The sequence below is a fragment of the Ciona robusta genome, chromosome 6 (genome assembly GCF_009617815.1).
Source record: "Ciona robusta chromosome 6, ASM961781v2".
Lineage (NCBI taxonomy): Eukaryota > Metazoa > Chordata > Ascidiacea > Phlebobranchia > Cionidae > Ciona > Ciona robusta.
This window is the reverse complement of record NC_143240.1, coordinates 2,911,240-2,933,081: the sequence shown is the minus strand read 5'-3', so window position 1 is coordinate 2,933,081 and position 21,842 is coordinate 2,911,240. Positions and strand designations below refer to the sequence as shown.

General features: G+C 36.7%; 3 protein-coding genes across 4 annotated transcripts; 1 reads left to right on the top strand and 2 right to left on the bottom strand.

Moving 5' to 3' along the window:
• Nucleotides 1-18: 18 nt before the first annotated feature.
• LOC149734951 (uncharacterized) lies at nt 19-16,845 on the bottom strand. Its single transcript, XM_089880234.1, has 19 exons — nt 16,796-16,845; nt 13,134-13,226; nt 8,270-8,516; nt 7,743-7,915; nt 7,237-7,347; nt 6,641-6,903; nt 5,811-5,972; nt 5,324-5,474; nt 4,812-5,001; nt 4,320-4,400; nt 3,833-3,979; nt 3,476-3,613; nt 2,788-2,851; nt 2,492-2,672; nt 1,998-2,154; nt 1,686-1,759; nt 1,191-1,384; nt 894-1,040; nt 19-637 (listed from the first exon to the last, which is right to left on the bottom strand). Exons 3-19 carry the CDS (start codon nt 8,478-8,480, stop codon nt 415-417), a joined length of 2,667 nt encoding a protein of 888 aa, XP_089736360.1. The 5' UTR covers nt 8,481-8,516; nt 13,134-13,226; nt 16,796-16,845; the 3' UTR covers nt 19-414.
• On the top strand, nt 9,900-21,841 carry LOC149734950 (uncharacterized). 2 transcript variants are annotated; one of them, XM_089880265.1, is made up of 16 exons: nt 9,900-10,052; nt 13,123-13,242; nt 13,546-13,615; nt 13,961-14,166; nt 14,355-14,748; nt 15,734-16,000; nt 16,274-16,355; nt 16,788-16,938; nt 17,541-17,687; nt 18,521-18,663; nt 18,801-18,916; nt 19,147-19,325; nt 19,504-19,576; nt 19,844-19,968; nt 21,011-21,106; nt 21,321-21,841. In XM_089880265.1, exons 1-16 carry the CDS (start codon nt 9,960-9,962, stop codon nt 21,420-21,422), a joined length of 2,364 nt encoding a protein of 787 aa, XP_089736391.1. In that variant the 5' UTR covers nt 9,900-9,959; the 3' UTR covers nt 21,423-21,841. The 2 variants fall into 2 exon arrangements, with proteins under 2 accessions (XP_089736391.1, XP_089736390.1); XM_089880264.1 differs by lacking the exons at nt 9,900-10,052; nt 13,123-13,242; nt 13,546-13,615; nt 13,961-14,166; nt 14,355-14,748 and adding an exon at nt 15,312-15,509 and having other exon boundaries at nt 15,709-16,000.
• LOC149734952 (uncharacterized) lies at nt 10,283-12,620 on the bottom strand. Its single transcript, XM_089880282.1, has one exon. The coding sequence runs from the start codon at nt 11,778-11,780 to the stop codon at nt 10,551-10,553; it is 1,230 nt and encodes a 409-aa protein (XP_089736408.1). The 5' UTR covers nt 11,781-12,620; the 3' UTR covers nt 10,283-10,550.
• Nucleotide 21,842: the final 1 nt, after the last annotated feature.

The following is a 21,842-nucleotide window of genomic DNA, read 5'->3' as shown; positions in this document are numbered from 1 at the left end:
AAAACTAATCAGAAAATGTTGAAGAACTTTTAATTTTATTTTTCTACACTTTTAATACAACAAAGAAGACATAACTAGAAAATGGTATGAGTATATACACAAAACATTTTGGCAATGTCAAAAATGGTGATAAATGTGATTCTAATCTACACAGTGAAATAAAGTAAAGGACAAGATAATGCCTCATGGCTTTATGGAAGTATTTCCATACTTACCAAACACAACAGTATTTTTATTTATCTTTTCGAAAACGATAGTGAAGATCATGTTATTTAAAAAACAATGAGAAGAGAAATACTTTTGTGTCAAAACATAACAAAACTTTTCTGTACAAGCCCCCTTACCGTAAAACACTAAGGAACTCTTGATTTTGATTTCTCAAAAGTGTTTTACCCCAATTAACTAGTTTAATGTCTAACTTTGCCCAGATGTAATTCGTGGCAACTGTGACTGTTGACTAATACTCGGACCTACATCTTGCGACAGCGGGGAAAAGCTCTTTTTGCTCCCTGGGTGGTGCTGTTGCACAGATGCAGTCAAGTGTGAATGTCGAGTGAAGCGTGACGAGTGAGTTGACCGACCATGAAGTTGCGACATGTCATCGTGGATTGTCGCTAACAGTTGTGACGCACGAGAACTATAAAATTTTTAAAAAACTGTAAATTTTAATCAGTTTTGGTTCTGGGATACATTTAGGGAGCTAAGACCCAGGATAAGTAGCCTAAAGAAATATTGTAAAATAAGTTTTAATCATGTCTTTTTACTTGGTTAAATAAATAAAACTATTATCCTTGCGTAGCGAAGAAGCTACAGTCGTTATAAAATGGGTGTTCTGTTTTGTACACCTCTTGCCCACTTATGACGTATGTAATTTTGACTTCAATTTTCACAACCTTTGATGATGACTGTGTGACCTGGAGCCCCCAGCATCTTCAGTAAGAGTGAGAATAGATGGGGAGAGATCTTTAGGTGGTTTCATAAAAGCTCCAGTGAAACTCTGGCTTAAAGTTTGAATGAAATCGTTCTGATTCTCTTTTGACCTGACCGAAAAAAACAAAAATAAAAAGATGAAAAATTGGAAAACCTGGAGCAAAAAAAAGATATCTAAAATTTAGTAGTAAAAAAGAATACCCCATGTATGTATGGTGTATAAGAAGACACTCATTTTATAATTGCATAAACTTACTTACATAGTACAGGGCAAGCCAACATGTACACAATGTTGCCAAGCCTCAAGAAATGCAGGCGACAGTTTGTAGTTCTTTGTGTAATATTTGAGGACATGAATAAAGTGAGGATTTTCTCGGCACATTCTCAAGATCTCTCTCTCCCCCTTGTGGTCAAAGCTAAGGTAACCGAGCGCGACAGCTACTGCACCACGGACCTGTTATAAAGAAATTAAAAAACTAAATTTTGCCAAATTATACAACTGAGACAAATCAATTATTTCTAAATAATGAATGAATGTAACTTATTTATACTAACGGGGCAACAACAGTCGTTATATAACACAGGTGGTTTGTTTCAAACACCTCGTTGACACTTAACAGTTACCACATATATACCTTTGTGTTTTTTATTGTTTTTCTGTCAGTTTGGACAAACTTACTAGGTTTTAGTAACTATATGTTGGTAATATTTATTTACATTAAAAAATCCAAAGTTACCACAAACATACATCATACCTGATCATTTTGTGGTTCCAGTAGTTTACACAAATGTGGAATCACATTGATTGAGACCATAGCAGAAGGAACACCTGTATGTAAAGTTCAATTCTAATAAATTATTGCTCAAATTTTAAAACAATCACCCAGAAGTTACATATGTGGTAACTTGTTAGTGGTACAAAGTGTATGAAACAGAACACTCATGTTATAACAATTGCCGTTGTTCTGCCATGCAAGGAATAAGTAAGTTTTATTCATTATTTAAGTAGAACTGATTTACAATTAGTGACCGCTAGGTAATATAAAAAAAATTTCATAATTCCTTACCTGCTCTGGTATGCGACAGCCTGGCTATGCAATCTGCAGCTAAAGCTTTTGAATGATCTTTCTTGGTGTGTTCGAGTCGATTAACAAGTTCTTTAATCCCTTCGGCTGATGACACAGCTGGTTCCTCATCAGGTATTATACGAGACAGAACAACAGCCTGGATGTATTGGCTTATTGGGATTAGAAATTAATGAGAGAATAAGGGGTGTAAACAGATTATGTGTGCTGGCTGCATAAAAAGTGTTATAAATTGACAGTGAGCATGAGGTGTATGAACACACCATGTGTGTCTGGTGTATAAGAAGACACCTATGTTATAACTTAACAGTGAGCAAGATGTATATATATATATATGAATCATATGTTCTATTCCTATATAGCATATAAAGTACTTTGACATGCAAAATAACAAATTTAACCCAGAAAAGCTTTTAGAGTAACTTAAAAAAAGTGTTGCCTAATAAAACGTTTAATAAAACCAGTGTTTCCCCAACCTGAAAAGCTGCATTAATTGCAGCAATGTCATCCTTGCTGGTTAAGTGTGGAGCAAAGTTATGCCATCTTACGCCCCCACACTCTGCTATGGCTTTCTGTTGTAAAACATTGTTGAATGAAAATGTAGCAAGCGCTGTGCCTGCCAGGATGCCAACTTTATCATTGTTGGAATACAAGAGCCTGCATGAATAAATGAAACTGTAATAATATATAAAATATTGGATAAATGAATGTAACTTATTTATTCTTGCGTGACCGGAAAACGACAGTCACTCAAAAAGAAAAGTAACTTTACCTTATAATGTGTAGAAAGGTAAAATCAGGATTTTCTTCTAGGCTTGCTATGTTTTCACTGTGGCCTATTGAAAAAACAATATATAAGTATATATATATATAAAGTATGACGTTGTTACATGCCCTTTGAATTTACAAAAAATATTTGCACATTACTCTATTCCTGCTGTACTTTAATTTGGCTTTCTAAAAAAAAATCTCCGGTTATTTCTGCTTTGATAGGGAATACTGTAACTAAATCTGATTATCATTTTTGTATTCTTACTTTCAAGGTTTCTCTTCTGAATCTTTAAAAAATGATGTTACTGCGACTGTGGTGTAACTGAAACGTAACTTGTTGTTATTATGAATGCTTATAAGGTGTTGAGGAATATACCTTATGCTCACTGTTGGGGTGTATAAAAAGCGCCATGTCTGTCTGGTGTATAAAAAGACCTCTGCTGCTACCATTGTGGGCATATCTGTTTTTGGGCAAGACACTTAATGGCAATTACTTTAACCCAGTGGTCACTTACAGGTTGTCTAAACTGCCAGCCATACATTCAAAAAAGGATTACCAAGAAAGTTGCATACTCAGTGACTGGTAAGCAGGCATGAGGTATATGAAACAGAACACTTGTGATATACTAACTATTGTTGCTTCGCCATGCGAGAATAAACAAGTTTATTCATTTATTCATTCAACCCACCAAGTGCAATGGCAGCAAGTGTAAGAGCTGATTCAACTTGTATCATCTCAGCTTTAGAGTGCGCCATTAAAGCTACAAGGAATTTAAGGCCACGAGATTGAGCAATTGTAGTTTGGTTTGCCGTGTTGGTTACATAACCTAAACAATGAAGAAAAGATAAAAACCTAGACAATTCTAAATAAGTGAGGTCTTTTCTCCAACTAATAAAAATGTTCCTGTTCATTTACAAGCTATTTGTCTCCTCGATTACGGTAGCGAAGATAAAAATAAACATTTAAAACAAAAAGCTGGAATATAGCAACAAATGAAATATAGCAACATAACATATACTCTAATTGAATTTCTATGTTAATTTACCTATTCCAATACACAGGTGTCGTAAGGCTTGTATAACAGATGTTACAACATTAGTGCTTGCGGATCTAAGTTGTCTCACTAGGGGTTGTATTCCATTTGCTTCGGCAATTGCCATCTGTTTGTTATGAGCCCCCTGGGCAAGTACGCCTGGAAATTAACATAAGTAACATACATAGAAACTTGTAAGCTGGCATGAGATGTAGAATCACCCGTGTTATTTAGACTGTCGTTTTCCCGCCACGCGAGAATAAAGTAAGTTACATTCATTCAGAGTAATACACATACATTATAGTAGGCCTACTACATTTTAACATAACATAAATTCATATCAAGACGCAGATTTCATTTTATGAAACAATTCTAACTTATTGGTTGTAATGTTTACTGTTTAATGCAGTGCAAAAATCCAGATCATGCCCGTCTAAACCTTATATTATATTATATTGTATAATGTGTATATATTGTCCATTAAACACATGTTACTTACCTAATCCTTCTGCACCAATGTAGTTAAGATTCTCTGCACTTGGACCGGCAGCTCCAAGAAACTCAATCAGAAGATTTACACCTGGTTAATACATAATGTATTAAGCTTAATATATAGTTTGCAAATGATAAATATCGTTATCATATATGTATATGTTGTGACTCAGTGGTTAAGGGCTTGCATTGTAACAAAAGGATACCAGGGTTCGAGGCTTGATACTGATAAGCATATGTGTCATTGGGCAAGCCACTTAATGTACATTACATCAATTTAGTGGTCATCAATGGGTTATAGCACCCTGGGTGTTAGGGTAAAGACCATATCTGGTCTAAACCCCAGGTCCCATGGCACCCCACGGTGTAGGACCCACAAAGCAGAAAAAATACAAAAATAAATTAAAAACAGTCAAACAGACCCACAGTAGTGAGCCTTAAACCCAAACCCCTTACGTTACACAGCCAAACAACTGAAATAAATCATTAAAGTTCTTACCCATCATAGAAGCCATTGATCTTTTATTGTTAATATCCGGACCAGCCAATGACCACAGTGTAAGAGAAATAGCTTCTTGCAAAGATAAAGCACGACTTTTCTTTAGTATTTGCATTAATGGCAAAACTGCCCCTTCCTCTAATATGTTGTTGGACGCGTAGATGTTATCTAATGATAACTCATAAAGTGCCTGGAATGTATAAGTGATTACATTTGGCCCTGTGGTTAACACAGAGGTATTGGGTTCAAGGCTTGTTGCTGCTACCATTGTGGGCACATGTGTTCTTGGGTAAAACAATTAACTGTAATTGATACAACCCGGTGGTTACATATGGGTTTTCAAAAATGTCAGTCATACAGAAAGACAATCACCCAAAAGTTACAAAAAAAGTGACTGGTATAAAAAAGTAAGTGAAACAAAAAATAAAACAAATAAAAACACAAACAAATTTACAAATTTATACAATTTACCAATCTGTTAAAAAAATTATGAACACATTCATGTACCATACCCTAATAGCACTAGTCTGCAGGTCTCTGTATTTATTTGCCCTTGAAACCATTATAAGTGGTGCAGCCCCTTCACAGTCAATACATTCAGTCTGGTTTTCCTTATTTCCTGATACAAGTTTCCTGGTGGTGTTTGTAAGTGCTGACAGCAACCTAGATTTGACATTTCTTGCATTACATGTATTTTAAAATTACCAACAAATTAAGACATATGGTAACACGTAAACTGGTATAAGGTCTATGAAAAAAGGTGTCTCCTTATACAGCAGACACACATATACACCTCATGCTCACTGTCAAGTTATAACAGGGGTGTCTTTTTATACACCAGACACACAAGGTGTATTCGTACACCTCATGCTCACTGTCAAGTTATAACGTTGGTGTCTTCTTATAGACCAGACGCACATGGTGTATTCATACATCTTATGCTCACTGTCGAGTTATAACATGGGTGTCCATGGTTCATACACCATACAAAACTCCTACCTCACGGAAGTTTGCAGCTCTTGTACTTGGAAGAGACCAAGAAGGGATTTAAAGATGAGGGAAGTCATTCCAACGGTCTTCTGCATTGCTGGTGATGATGATGCAATTGCTCCAACTGATTCAACCACGTTTGCAACAGATTCTACGGCCAGCTTTTCAGGGCTGAATGAATGAATGTACCTTGTTTAAATAACTGCCAATACCAGTCGTTATAATAAATGTGAATGAATAAATTAAACGTGTTTATCCTCATGTGACAGGGCAACGACAGTTCTTATAACATGGGTGTTATATTTCATTCACTATTTTTGCAGAATTTTAGGGTTTAGATTTGGTGATTTTGTTTTATATACCACACACTCATTGTACATTGCTCAATCTTATGCTATATGTGGAGTTATAACATATACTAATCAAGACTGGAAAAAGTTAATTAGACATGATAAAATACAATAATATACTCTACTTCTGTAGTAAATCAAAGCACAACAAACACATGTAATCATACACACTTGAATCTTATATTACAGAAGCTTTTGTTCTGTGATATATAAGGAATTTAAATCCCAACACTGAATAGTGTATAGTGGTTTAACCATTGTGTGATTTGAATGGAAAACATTGTTGTAACTACACAGTGAAAAGAATGTAACAAAACCCATATAAAGGTCACATTAGTACAATGTCTTAAACTTGTATATTTGGTACTGTTTAACAAAAATGTAAGAGCAAAAGTATCAGAAAATTCAGTATTTATGGCAAAGTTGGCCCAATACCCTAAAATAGTGCACTAGTCATTTAGAGGCTATTTAAATCAAAATACAAGTCACCTGCTCATTAGTTTTACTGCAATTGGTAGAAACCCTGCATCACAAACTTGTCCTGCCATTTCTGGGTTGGAAAACAGGACTTCTTTTATAATGTTAAGCACTGGAACAGAGGCCCCTTTCAAGTTTTTCGTGACCAGTGAAATTAGGATTTTGATACCGCCAGCTTTGGCCAGAATTCCTGGCACCACAGGGTGATGAATAATGTTGTTCAGAATGTGCAGGTTGCGAACTTTAACAGTGTCTCCTGCAGCGGACTTGCACACCTAAAAATTATAGTTTGTGGTACATTGAATTTTTCTGAAATGAATGAAACTTATTTATCCTTGTGCCCCAAGACAGTGACAGTCAGTATAACATGAGTGTTCTCTTTCATACACCTTGTGCCCGCTTACAAGTTAGAACATAGATAACTTTATGAATGGCTATTTTTTGACTTTTTTGATAATTTAGTGATCATTTGGACACCACATAAGGAACCACTGTGTTTGAGCAACAACATATGAAATTTCATAGGTACATTTTTGGTGGGATTTTGTTATATCAGTTATACATACAAACTAATCAGCTAAAATAATATGTTTTATAATCATACTAACTTTTATAACAGCAGGCACGCCAGAGGCTTGAACAAAAGGTTCCCAATAAGTTTTCTCATTCACAACTTCTCCATCTTGCTCTTTGGTGATTTTATCCAGTATAATAGCTGCCTGTGTAATGAATAAATGATAAACATAGGCACCAAACATGGGGAGGCACTGGGCCGGGCCAGTGGAATTTTCTGTATTACGGATGACATGGGGTCCTACAGTATGGCAGGCCATGGGATCTGGTAATTAGGCCAGATTTAGTGCTTTACTCATTTATCTGGACACCCATGGTGCTCTAACTTAATGGTGACCTCTGGGTTGTAGCAATGTCTATTTACTGTCTTGTCTCTTGCCCAAGACACATATGTTTCGTGGTTAGAGTTAAATTATGCCTGACATAAAAAAATGTAGTAATAGACTTACCATGGCCTAAATCACAGGTCCAATGACCTACAAGACTGAAAGACCTCACCCACATAGAACAAAACTTGACATAAGTAACTTTATTTTTTCACCTTTTCAGATTCTTCGTCTGTGTCCGCTGACAAAAACTTGATGAGTCGCTTCCAAACAGCGAGCTCGGGATTATTCATTTCAATAAAGTGACTCAGCATTTCTAGATTGTCAGTCATGGCACATATTTCTACAACCCCATGGTTGTATGCGTCCAGTGCCGTGATGCGAGCCCCTTGAATAAATAAATGAATATAACTTATTTATCTTTGCCTGGCGGGTAAAAGACAGTCGTTATAACATGCGTGTTCTATTTTATACACCTGTTGCCCGTTTCAAGTTACAACAGCATATAGAACTTTGTATGTGAACGATGAATGAATTTAACTTGTTTATCCTTGCGTGGCAGGTCAAGACAGTCATTATAACATGGGTGTTCTGTTTCATACACTAAAGAGAAATTCTAATTGAGTGTCTTGTCCAAGGACACATATGCCCACAATGGTAGCAGCATCGAGCCTTGAACCCATAACCCCTGGGCTAATGGCAAGTGCTCCTGTCAAAATAAACATATTACATTTCCACTGACCTAACTCTAGTAGTTTTTCAACACTTTTTGTTTTATCTTTTGCCACAGCAAGCAGAAGTGGTGTCCGATGAAACCGATCTTTTGTCTCGCATTCAAGAAACTCTTCGTTGCTCGTTACAAACTTTTCTATCGACATTAAAAGCTCTTTCTCTGCTGCCACACAGTGGTGAATGGCGGACCATCCCTCATCGTCAAATTCTATGTCCGTCATGTTTGTTTGGCAGTGGGTGAATGAGGTTATCTATCTCTAGGAATGAATGAATGTAAACTATTAACACCCATTTTATATTATTTATCAATTATCTGTGGCGAGGTATTTATTTTTTGCAATGTATGACTGAGAATTTAGACAACATTTGATTGCTGAATAAGGTTATTTATGTATAATATCTAAGGGGTGAATAAATAAAAGTTATTCTGGGTGGCGGTGCATTGACAGTCGTTGGAACACAGGTGTTCTGTTTCACACACCTCATACTCGCTTAGTCTGTTAGTCTCATCTATTAAGGTGAGATCTTCAGTCCATTAGAATGCGGTCTGTAGATACACAGTCTAATACAAGGGTCAAAAAATAAATAAGTTCTGTTTAGTTGGTTGGCAAGATTACTTTATTGTAAACAAAGCCTTGAGTGTATGTTACATGCAGAAAAGGTATAGTAAATTGCCTACTTATTTCAAATATTCACAAATGCAATAATAAGACCAGAATTATAGCTTTTATGATAATTTCAAACTACTTCGTACAATTTGCAGAACTAAAAATTTTCTGCAGACTTAGCGTAGGTTATTCCCCAATTCCACCATGGTTACCAACATAGAAATGTTCCAACGCTCTCTGAACAGGGTATCAGTATTTATAGCTGAACATTTGGGCAAATTTTAACTCTCTGTATTTAAACGTATGTTGTAATGACACTTGGTTATATGCGTAGTGCTGTATTACTTGCGTGCCCGGCAACGAACGTCGTTATAACACGAATCTATATAGAGTAGGGGAAAGGAAAATGGGACATATTTAGTAATATCCAAATATCCTGCGCGTGTCCCAAACAAGTAACAACGGTCTATGGAAGTCGTGAGAATATTTTTTACTACCAAATGGGACGAGAACATAGAATGAAAAGGTGTCCCATCTTTCCCTACTCTACTATATGTTTGCTGTATTTACAACCTACCGATTCCTAAACGCGACGAACACAATAATCGAAAAGCGCAAGCCAGACGATATTACTTTGAAGTATTTTAACCCCACATTGGTACATAGTATAATCCTATTAATTCATCTAATTTGAAGCGCAAATCAATACCCGGATGTAAAACAAAGGTTTTAAATTTGAGTTCGTCTTACTTGAGTACTTTTAGGTAGAACTTGAATAAAACGACAAGTGCATTTGAAATTCAAACAGTACTTAAACAGAACAAATTCATTAAATACCAAATCAAGTGGATTAAATGACAGATGGAACAGTACTGGTTATATAAGAACTCTGCGCTAATGACAGGCCATTTTTTCGTTAAAAAGAAATTAACTACATGGTGTGGTAAACTAGTTATATTTTGGGGCAGAAGACTGCGTTATGTAATCCAAAAAAATGTTCTTTATTTTTTACCAAACAGGAAGATAACTTTTTTTTTAATTTAAATCTGTTAACATTTCTTTGTTTAATAGGATCGTCGGTGACTAAAAACCATGGATAAAAACGTGTTGCGATTAATTTTCTTTGTCGCTGTTTCAGCAGCTGCCGTGTCGGGGAACCCAAGTGTATTGACATCACATGACAAGGTAGGTTAACATATTACCATGTCGGTTTTTCTTATTTATCTGTCCGGCGCCAGCATTACACATTAGTGGTTGTACTGCGCCTGCTAGCTCAGAGGTTCGAAGACGCTTTCGCCATTATGTGAGTGTGTGTATCCTTGGACAGGGCAATTAAAAAATTGCTCCAACCCAGTGTTCCCTCAGGGTTGTTTGAATTGTCAGTCATTAACAAAATAAAAAGTCTTAAAAATTCACCTATGTAACGTTTATTTATATTTTACACACGATAGCAAAGATTAAATTGTTAAAACAGTAAAAAGAAGACAGTCAACAGCAAAACCACAGTCATTTAAACATGCTATAAGAAAAAGTATAGAAAAGATTAAGATCCGTTAAAAAGGATTTTTATATTCTGTATGAGTGAGGTCCCACAGCGTAGCACGCCATACAGACCTGGTATTGGATTTAGGCCAGAGTTGGCCCACTAATTACCCCTAACGTTAAAACAATATCAGTTATAAATCACAACGTAAAAGTATCAAAGTGCATCAGGTTGTGCGACTTGAACATTAAAATTAATGAGTCTTCCGAAACCGGTTGCCCGAAATCGCCTAAAATAGATTTGAATTCGGATAAAATTTCATCTGACCCTTTTTCGTCGCTGACGATTTCCCTAATTAGTTTGTCTGGCACTCGTGCAAGTCTAGGTGCAACTTCACGCATTAACATGTCGTGTAAAATCTCAAGAATATTCTCTCTGCTTGCTTGTATCTCCGTTGGCGGAATGAAGAAATAAGTAACGTCTATATCGCTTGCATCTCCTTGATCTAATTTGTGAATAGATTGAAAATATCTCATGTATATTTCTCCGGATTCTGAACCATACCCTTTAAAAGCGCCTTGCTTTTGCAGTGTGGTTATACTTTCACTGTGCCCAAAGGAACATACGGTTTCGCCATCCATTACTGTACAACTGGAAGACATGGAATTTAAACGGCGTACGGGCACTTTCGGTAGAGCAATTGCGCCTTTGATTGCTTTCCCGTAGGTTACAGATGCGTCAGACTTTCGGCCTAATGCTCGAGCAACTGCATACCCCAAGCCGGCTACCGCTGGCCCAACAACTGGTGTAAAGGCCATAACCCACAAAGAACCTATCGAAGCCTTTGCAATTTTTGTTGCATCACGTGTTGCAATACTATACATCTCTTCAAAAAGTTTGCTCTCTTGAAAAGCGAAGTCCCAATTCTCTTGTGCCATCTTATACACTGCGACAACGTGGCTTCTACAGTTGTTTTCGACCAAGTGATACCTTTCCAACTGCATGTCCAGCATATTTCTTATCATTTCCTTCGCTGCGACCTTATTTGAGTAAGCCCAATGTAAAGTAGAAACGATCATTGAAAGAAAACGGGTTCGCAATTCGTCGTTTTCTTCAGTTGTACTAACAACCTCCAAATTGCCAGATCTTATCAAGTCAATATTTTCAATACTGCCCTGTATTATCTTACGGGCGATTTCCATTTGAAAATACACGACAGCGAATGGCGTTTTCAGTTCACTCCAGCTCGAACCGTCCCATGGGCCGACTCTAATGTTAGCAGGTGGTCCAAAATCAAGCGTACAGACCGGGACATCATCTAGTACAAGTACTATGCCGGTGTGTTCAAAACCTTTCTTCTTTTGAGCCCATGTAACTTTAAACGAGACTGTAGCATCGTCAATCAAATCAAATAACGCTTTCTGATTCATAACTTAACTCAGATATAACTGCTGACTTTATAGTTATTCTGTTCAATAAATTAATACCGAAATTTAGGTGCATAAATAACGTTTTTTTTTCTACTTATATTCACTACAAATATTACAACCTATTTAAACTGAGACTGTTTTATTTAAAAACAACTGTGCAATAAATATATAAAATGTAACTTTTGTATTAAGACATTTAAATCGTTTCACTAGTTCAGCCTACGCCCTAAAATATCTACCCTACAGCTTCGGACGAATAAAAAGCAGTATGTTATGTGTATACTTCCCTAAACTAGTTCTGTGTGGTTTAGAATACGGAACTGTTTGATCACTGGACCTTGTCTGTTTTAGGTAGCCTACCATAGCCCACTCAAGTCTATACGCAATACTTTATACCCGTATTAACGCCATGCTTTGGTACGAAAACATTCACGAAACTTTATGCTAACTATTTTTTTTAATTTTTCGTAATTTTTAAAAAGACAAACTTTAATGTAGAAATGCAAACTATACTTCACAACTAGGCGAGGCTATAAACCATAAACCCCTTACTCTACACACAAGGTATTACAACAACTAAACCGTAAAATAGATTTTAAAACTGCTGTTATCTTTTCACATACTGGTACGGGAAGCTCTAAACGACAACTTTTAACCAAGTTTTAAATTGAAAGGATTTTGGTACGAAAACATTCACGAACCTGAAACTTACATGTAAATTTTGTCTCTGCGTCACCAGAGCAAAACATAACCCCATGCTTGGTAACGCTGCGAGAGCAAGACGCCAGTTTTATGTAGTAAAAGACCGAGACGAGATAGGTTTTTTGATTTGTTCGCTTTATAGCCAAATACACTCTTTAGGCTTAATGTATGTTTGATATATGGGATAATATTTTATTGATTTTCAAGATATAGTCAATTTGTTTATTTTTTTTAACTAGAATTGTTATATGTGTTCTATTCTAGAATTTTCTATCGTACGAATTCATCGTCTTTATTAATATATAATAAACAATGTTTAAATAATTATATAACCGTATTTTCACGACTGTAAAATATCGTTGGTAATTGTTTAAAACACGATCAGGATATTATGCGCTAATTCCCATCTTACTATAGTACCATATACTCAGAGTAGAGTGGGTAAAGACGGGACACGTTTAGCACATAGTAAACAAATATTCTGATCGTGTTTTAAACAATTAACAACGGTCCATTGGAGTCGTGAGAATACGGTTTCATAATTCTTGCATTTTCTTTTTTTAACTACCAAATGAAATTAGAATAGAAAGGTGTCCCATCTTCCCCCACCCTACTATATACATTTATTTTTTTATTACAGATCACACTTACGTTCAAAGCTGGCAAAGTTGGCCCATCCAGACCTATCGAGATTCGTTTGCTCCGTGATGGGGCGCCAAAAGCAACTGAAAACTTCAAATTATTCTGCGAAAGAAAAGAGGTATGAGATATACGTGAACATACAGTAGGGTGGGGAAGATGGGACACGTTTTAACTCCTTCTTGTCCCATTTAGTAGTAAATAAGGAACATTGGAATAATGATAAAACTATATCCTTACGACCATTGTTAATTGTTTAAAACCCGATCAGGATATTTGGACATTATACGCTAAAAGTGTCCTATCTTCCCCCACCCTACTATATAGTAGGTTGGGATTAGATGGGACATATCGTTTGTTCTGTCGTACTTTATCATTTCTTGTGTTGAAATCACGACTTGTGTAACAATTTTTTTTGTTACAGAAAGGTTACGTTGGGACAAAATTCCACCGTGTGGTCCCGGGGTTTGTTGTACAAGGGGGAGGCATTGACGGTAAGTATAAATACACACCTCATGCTCACTGTCTGTCTTCTTATACACCAGACACACATGGTGTATTCATACACCTCATGCTCAATGTTGAGTTATGACATGGGTGTCTTCTTATACACCAGACACACATGGTGTATTCATACACCTTATGCTCAATGTTGAGTTATGACATGGGTGTCTTCTTATACACCAGACACACATGGTGTATTCATACACCTCATGCTCAATGTGTTGAGTTATGACATGAGTATCTTCTTATACATCAGACACATATGATGTTTTCATACACCTTGCTCACTGTTAAGTGTTAAGTATCAAAAATAAACCAAATTCCTAAAAAAACAGGAAAATCCGCGATTAATGAGGACGGTAGCCATTTTGGCAAAGAATTTCCAGAACTCCAATTCCCGGGCGCTGGTTGGCTCAGTTTTGCAAAAACAAACGTCCCCGTTTCAATGGCAGAGCAATTCTTTTTTACAACCGGTTGCGAGGACCGCTACGGGTCGCTTAACGACGGGTTTACAGTTTTTGGAAAGGTTGTGAAAGGAATGGTGAGAAATTTTAGGAATGAAAAATGATACATGTGTGGTAACTTAGTTGGGACGAAGTGTGTATGAAACAGAACACCCGTGTTTTAACGACTGACGTTTTCTGCCATGCGAGCATAAGAAAGTTACATTCATGCACTCATTCATTCAACTATTCCTATTAAAATTTAATCAGATTATTTACTATATAGGACGTGGTAAAAGAAATCGAATGCATACAAGACGAAAGTAAAGCTCGTGGCAAATGCACTCACTCAGTAGTGTACCAGATCGCATCTTGTAGCCATGTATTTGAAACGGTTCACAATGTTACGGTCGAAGACACACTTGGTCTAGCATGCTCTAATGGAAAAGACAGGGTCACAAAAAACTACTGCGACCAACTGAGACAAAATAATGATAACCTCTGCATAGGCAGACGAGATGCGGATTGCTTTACACGAATGGATCTAAAAGAGGAATGTGAATGTAACAGAAAAATTGGACAACAACCCGCGCAGTGCAGACCCCAACAGCAACGACGACCTCAGCAAAGAAGACAACGACAGCCACAACGACGTAGACAACAGCCGAGACAGAGATACCGTCGTCGTCGTCGTTAAAATGCGAGTGGTGTAACAGCTGGATTCAGTAGTTATGACACCGTATTAGTTTTGGTGAAATTGGGTTTAGTGAAAAACGGTACGAACCAGCTGATTAAATAAAACCATAAAATGATACATTTTGTAATTAAGGAAGATATTGTTATGTCTGGACAGTATGCGACGCTATGTAGTCTTTAAACTAGAGTTAGCGAACCGATTTGGCAAGATATTCAAACAATTTTTAAATAGTGGTAATAATTCGTAAGCGGGCACAATGCGTATATAGAACACCCGCGTCATAATTAAGGACTATCGTTTTTCCGCTATAGCGAAGATAATCCTTCATTGATTAAAGAATAAGGTACGAAAGTTTCGGTCCAAGAACCCTCTCAAACAGTTTGACCCCTAAACGACCAAGTGCGGGAATTCCTCTTTCACACTTTTAACCCATCGTCTGTACAAATGAGTTGCCTTACGTACGTAACACGTATAAGTACATAAGCTGAAAGCAATTACTGTCCAGGTGATACGACTTAACACATACTTAAGAAGTCAAGGTATAAAAGAAAAGAAGAGTAAACGAACACACACGCACACATTTTAAACCATCTTATCATTCGAACAGTTAAAAGAAAGATTTTGTTGCAAAATTATCTGTACGGATACATTTTAATAAGGGTTAATAACATGATTTGTTTACAAGTTTTTGCTATTTTGTTGTTCTTGGTGGTTAGTTTCCAACCTACTTTGCAGCAAGGCCAGGTAAGAAAAGGCTTATTATAGTTACATAACATAACATGAATGTTTACCTATCTCTTCGAATACGATGGCGAAGATCAAATTAATTAAAATAATTAAAAAGGTGTATAAAACAGAACCGCCAGGTTATAACGACTGTCGTTGCCCCGCCATGTAAGGATAAATAAGTTACATTTATTCATTCAATTAATGTACAACATAGCGCAACCAGCCAACCCAAAACAGAGGACAACAGCCACAACAACAACAACGGCCACAGCCACAACAACGGCCACAAAACAGACAGCCACCTCCGCAAAACAGGTGGCCCCCTCAAAATAGACGGCCGCCACAAAGGCCCCCAAACCAACCCCAACACCCAAGGCCACCCCAGAGAAGGCCCCCTCAAAGAAGACCCCAGCCACAACCCCCACAACAGCAAAACCCTGAATCTCAGGGTGAAACAGACAGGCCCCAAAACCCGGAGCAAAATCAGCAACAGCCTGCCTACCCAAGTAATATTAACATCATAAGTATTTACTATAAATCATATATACGTTATTATGTAAGGCAACTGTACCGTTTAAATTTGCAGTATTTTTAAAGCGAATTCCACTGTAAGATTTTGCGGGAATAAGGTGTATACCTTTAGCACATAAAAATATAATATTAGATTTACTAAATACAAAATCAAGCAGGCCTTTTTAAAGAAGTTTCATCATGTTTTTTTGTAATCTTTTTTTGCTTGCCTTGTTATAGCCTTTTCACAATAAAATTATAAATTACAGACGCCCCGCGTCGTGAGACCGTATGCACAAGAATATGTTATTGTCAGCAGAGCCAAGCGTACTGTGCACAAAAACAACTAAGGTAGGACTTTATTCATAATAAAGACACCAGAGACTATCACTTTACATACGTGGTAATTTGTAAGCGGGCACGAGGTGTATGAAACATATGTTATAATGACTGTTGTCGCCCCGCCAGGCGAGGGTAAAAAACTTTGTTTATTCATGGAAATACCTTGACTTTAAGTTAACTGCAGAAGCCTCAAAATACTGTTAATGTTACAAAACTACTAAAATTAATTATAGTAGGGTGGGGGAAGATGGGACACCTTTAGCACATAATATCTAAATGTCCTGATCGTGTTTTAAACAATTACTAACGGTCAATAGGAGTCATGGGCATATAGTTTTATAATTTCTTGAAAGTTCTTTGTTTACTACTAAACGGGGCGAGAAAATAGAGGTAAAAGGTGTCCCATCTTTCCCCACCCTACTGTATAATATTTTTTTTAAGGAGAATACCTGAGCCTTGGCCGTACGGTCTAACGTCAATATCCCTGGATCAAAATCGACTGACTTCAATAAACATAGAAGCACTTTCACATTCAGAACTCAGAAGTGTTGCTTCGTTTACTATGGCTGTCAATCAGATTACTAAAATTCCTGTAAGTGTAATTTTCAATGTTAGAAACAGGTCTATGATTTGTATTATGTGTATGCATATATTTTGAGCATGCCCGTAACCCAGAGTTTACATGTTCGAGGTTCGTCGCTGCTACCACTGTAGGCTTCTATGTCCAGGAGCAAAACACTTATCAGCAATTATATTCAAACCCAGTGGTCACTTACGGGTTGTCTAAACTGTCAGCCAAAAAAATAATTATCCACAAAGTTACATACGTGGTATCTCGCAACGTTATTCGTTTTACCCCATACAATAATATAAATTTATTCATCATTTTAAAAAGATAATATTTTATTGCTGAAGCAACGAACCAAAAGGAATCAACTGCAAAACGGCAATCGTTAAAACACGCCATTGATAAAAATTGTAGAAAAAAACAGCGGTTAAAAGATGGGACGCTTTTAGCACATAATATATAAATATTCTGATCGTGTTTTAAACAGGTAACACCAGTCTATGGAAGTCGTAAGGATACGGTTTTATAATCTTTGAGTATTCGTGGTTTACTACCAAAATGAGACGAAAAAAATAGAACGAAAAGGTGTCCCATCTTCTCCCACCCTACTATATTTACTTTTACAGAATAAAGCGTTCACTGGTCTCACCTCAGTAAGAGAACTAACACTATCGTCGAACTTAATATCGGAGATCGAATCAGAAGCCTTCCAGGGCTTGCATTCGGTTGAGACGATTAACTTGAGGAAAAACGAACTTTCTAATCTAGATCCGGTAAATATAGAAATATTTGTGCATTATATGAACACAGCTGACTTCTGCAAAATAACTAGCTTGAAAATAAGTGCTTATTGATTTACCATGTTTAAAAACTACATTAAAATTTATAATCTTATGTATGTAATTCATTATGATATTGCGCGTTCATTTGTATACAATCTGTCTATCTAACCGCAATAAACATATTATAACAACTCTTAACGGTTAATAATAACTATATTAGTTTACCTGTTTATAACAGCTTTTCAGTTACTGCTAATACTAACTGCACAACAAAACACTCTGTACTATTACATGTATTACTAACAGAACTGGCTGCGCCCAGCGCGCCTCAGCTGATAAAAAGCGCCTCCGAGCGCGTCTTGATTACACACACTCATTCAGGCGTTTTGCAATCACATATTATCGGTCTAATGCTGATTCCGAAATGCCCTAAGCCTAAAACTAATGCTACAACTTAAACTTAGCGCCACAGAGCTATTTCAATATAGGAATGAAAACGCCATTTTAGGCGACGTGTATATCCTATATACACTCTTATACAGAATACATTTGGTTGCACTTGATTTTGTTGGTTACGAATCTTGTGGCTGGCTTTTGGCTATTACAAATGTATAAATTGTGGTATATGCTATACTGAACTCTACAATACAAAACCAATCCATCAACATTAACACTTAATTCGCTGTCTACTTAAAATAAAAATGGTCACAAAGTTATATGCATGGTAACTCGTAAGCCCGAACATCCGTGTTATAACGACTGTTATTGCCCCGCCATGCGAGGTTAAATGACATCCATTCATTTATTCTTTACTACTTCTACAGACTCCATTTGCTAGACTACGAAGCTTACGAATGCTTAACTTAGAAGGAAACAAGTTGGAAACATTAGACGCGAGTTTCTTTGATAAACTGCCGAACCTTGCCGCTCTCGCATTGGGGGATAACCCATGGAAATGTGACTGCAAGTTAGTATAACTTGTAAATGCATATATTTATATATATATGTGTGTGTATAATTTACATATACAGTAGTGTATTGGTATAACAACGACAATAAGTAATACACTAAAAAGCTCATAATATATATTTTTTTTACGTTCAGTTTACTTGGCTTGTTTATGTGGATTTATTCCGGCAAGCAACTCCAAGGGAAAGCCCCGACGTGTTGGAGTCCAGAAGAACACCAGGGCAAGAACTTACAAGCTTTCACGTTTATAGGTGGCGTTTCGTGTTGTGTGAATTGACACACATTGTGTAGGGTACATTTTTGATATAAAATTACTCATAAAATTACATACGTGGTATAGCTCGTATAAATGGGCACGAGGTGTATAAACAGAACACCCGTGTTTGTTATATTGACTGTCGTTGCCCCCATCATGGAGGATAAATAAGTTATATGCATTATTTTTTTTGCAGTTTAACTTTTTAAAAATGTTTTTTCTCAGATTTTCAGAAGATATGTTTAGACGAATGGAAGGACGAAGCGAAAGATGACATTACTGGTCCTCCAGAAATCGAGGAAGTAATCTCAAAAATCAACGACAGCTGTTCCATTCACAACGCTACACTCCCTGTCGATATTTGCTTCATTTCAAATGATGTTTACACGAGCCCGGGTCGACACGTCAGTATATTTATATTTTTCAAGTGGACACTATACGCATATTTGAAAATCTTGTTCGTTTTATAGCTAACGCGGCTGACTACAGCACAGTGTGGCTATGGGTTTGAGGCCCGCTGCTGTTACTATTTTGGACGTATATATGTCCTTGCGGTATTAAATATTACTGTGTCAATTTTAGGTGTGCATACATTGTTTGAGTACGAAAGACGAACGTTTATTTGAAGCGAATGGGTCAGGTGTAGAAGCGAAAGGTATTTCATCTTTTTAGAATTAGTTTTATTATATTCCTACTAGTGACCATGGGTTAAAGCAATGACTGTTTAGTGTCTTGCTCAAGGACACATCCCCCTTCAGTATCAAGCATCAAACCCAAAACCCTTTGATTACAATACAAGCGCGTAACCACTGAGCCACCGGGCCGGACATAAAAACGCGTTTCTGAATTCTAAAAACACCAATATTCAATATGTTTATATTAAGCGACGAACGCTCAACTTTCTATTTTACATTTACCACAGATTTTACGGAGAACAGTAACGTGTATGGTGACGTAAACATAACGTGGGATATCCCTGACGTCACGGGCGATGACGTCAGAATCGTACAACACGAAAACGGGTCCCTGTGTATTCAAAAAGTTCGGGTATGGACGGCTGCGTAATTGTGTTAACAAGTATAGTAGTAGTAATTCTATGTGTAATGTTAATGTATAGTGTTTTTAATGGTATGTTATTGTATAGTACTGTGGGTGAAGGTGGCTGTATACAGTATCCAGAATTCGTCCGTTTGGTCTGTTTTGTCCGGATTTTGCTGCCGCATGCGGAACTCGGTAATGGGTTTGCATATGACTTCGCGAGCGAATTCGCATGCCGGATACTGTGTACAGCCACCTTAAGAAGGATGACGTTAGCACATGTTATCCCATATTTCTTGATCGTTTTTTTAACAATTAACAACGATTTTTTTAGAGTATACAGTTATAGAGTATACAGTTTTTTAAGCATAGGCCTACAGATATATAATTTTGTAAATATATATTGTGTACTAAAAGGGGACGATAAGGCGAATGAAACCATGGTTATATTTTATTCCCTGACCTACTATATTTTGTCTTAAATTCTGGTTCGCCTTTTGACCTTTTAATAACGTATCATCATTCTTTAAAACAAAACGTGCCAATTCTGCCTGGATCCCAGATCCATAAACCGCCCCCATAATAGGCATATTGGCTTTCGCAGTGGTTTAGTCTATATATACCATCACCTATAATCATTATAATAACTGTGACTCGCACATGCGACTGCATTAATATTAATAGCGCATTGATATTGTATAAGCGTATAAGGTCATGACTACCGAATATGTTTTATATTTACTTTTGTCTATAAATATAGCGACCACGCTTTTTGTTCCAATTAATTGTAAATTTGTTTTAGCCGTAAGCGTGTTTTAACAACTGTTGTTTTGTCGCTATATTATGTCTTTTCGTTTACGATAGTTCCAAATCTCGCTACCGTATTCAAAAAGACAAAAAAATATTATTAATAATATATATAAGCGCGTTAACGACGACCGCTGTTCTGTTCTTACTCCCCGTATTTTCGCCTTTTATTTTCGTTGGTGATCGAAGAGATAAATTAAGGCATTCATTCGTTCGTTTTGTAATTGCGTTTATATTTGCACAGGTTTCCGACGCTGGAGAATACGTATGTTCAGCTGAACTTAACAATATTACCGTGTTTGAAACAGTGAATATTGCAGTGTCTAATGCACCTCTTACGGTAAATTGTGTTTTTTGATTAATTACTTTTAAGTTGCGAAGTGGTTTGTATTGTTTTATAATTGGTAAATACCAATAATAAGCCTACATCCCAGATTTAAGGTGTGCCTCACTGAAGACCTCACCCTCATAAAATAGAATAGACTGAGACCAATAATTCTACATCCCAGGTCTCAGGTGTGTCTCACTTAATAACTTAACATTTTGTATTACAGGTCGCAGTCAGCGTGATAGTTGTCGTTTTCCTTCTAATCTTTATATTTATTCTGATCTTACTGCGGTGGTGGCATGGTGAGACAGAGGCAACGCAGAAATAATTGTTAATATTTGCACGGAACAAGCATGTATACATGAATGTAACTTGTTTTATCTTCGCATGGCGGGACAACGACAGTTGCAATAAAACGGGTGTTCTGTTTCATACCGATCATCATTATACGTCACGCCGCCGAATAACTCTTAACATCATTTTGTCGCCATTGAAAAGTCATTGTACGATTGAAAAATGTATATTTGTTAAATATATGAATAAATAAATGTAACTTATTTATTCTTGAGTGGCGGGAAAGACAGTCGTTATAACACGTGTGTTTTGTTTCATAAACCTCGTGCCCGCTTACGAGTTCAACTGAGGTTACTTTTTGGGCGTTTTCTGTTGCGGATTTTGTCGCTTTTTAATGGATTGCTGACAATATGGACAACCCATAAGCGACCGCTTGGTTATAGTAATAAAGAAC

Excerpts from the sequence above, each read along its gene's own strand:
- LOC149734951 (XM_089880234.1), bottom strand. The coding sequence starts at position 8,480 with ATGACGGACATAGAATTTGACGATGAGGGATGGTCCGCCATTCACCAC. Across the intron at positions 6,904-7,236 it reads GCGTGCCTGCTGTTATAAAA|GTGTGCAAGTCCGCTGCAGG; the intron begins GTTAGTATGATT and ends TATAATTTTTAG. Across the intron at positions 5,973-6,640 it reads GCAGTAAAACTAATGAGCAG|CCCTGAAAAGCTGGCCGTAG; the intron begins GTGACTTGTATT and ends TCATTCATTCAG.
- LOC149734950 (XM_089880265.1), top strand. The coding sequence starts at position 9,960 with ATGGATAAAAACGTGTTGCGATTAATTTTCTTTGTCGCTGTTTCAGCA. Across the intron at positions 14,749-15,733 it reads ACAGCCGAGACAGAGATACC|GACAACAGCCACAACAACAA; the intron begins GTCGTCGTCGTC and ends CCCAAAACAGAG. Across the intron at positions 18,664-18,800 it reads CCATGGAAATGTGACTGCAA|TTTACTTGGCTTGTTTATGT; the intron begins GTTAGTATAACT and ends TTTTACGTTCAG.
- LOC149734952 (XM_089880282.1), bottom strand. The coding sequence starts at position 11,780 with ATGAATCAGAAAGCGTTATTTGATTTGATTGACGATGCTACAGTCTCG.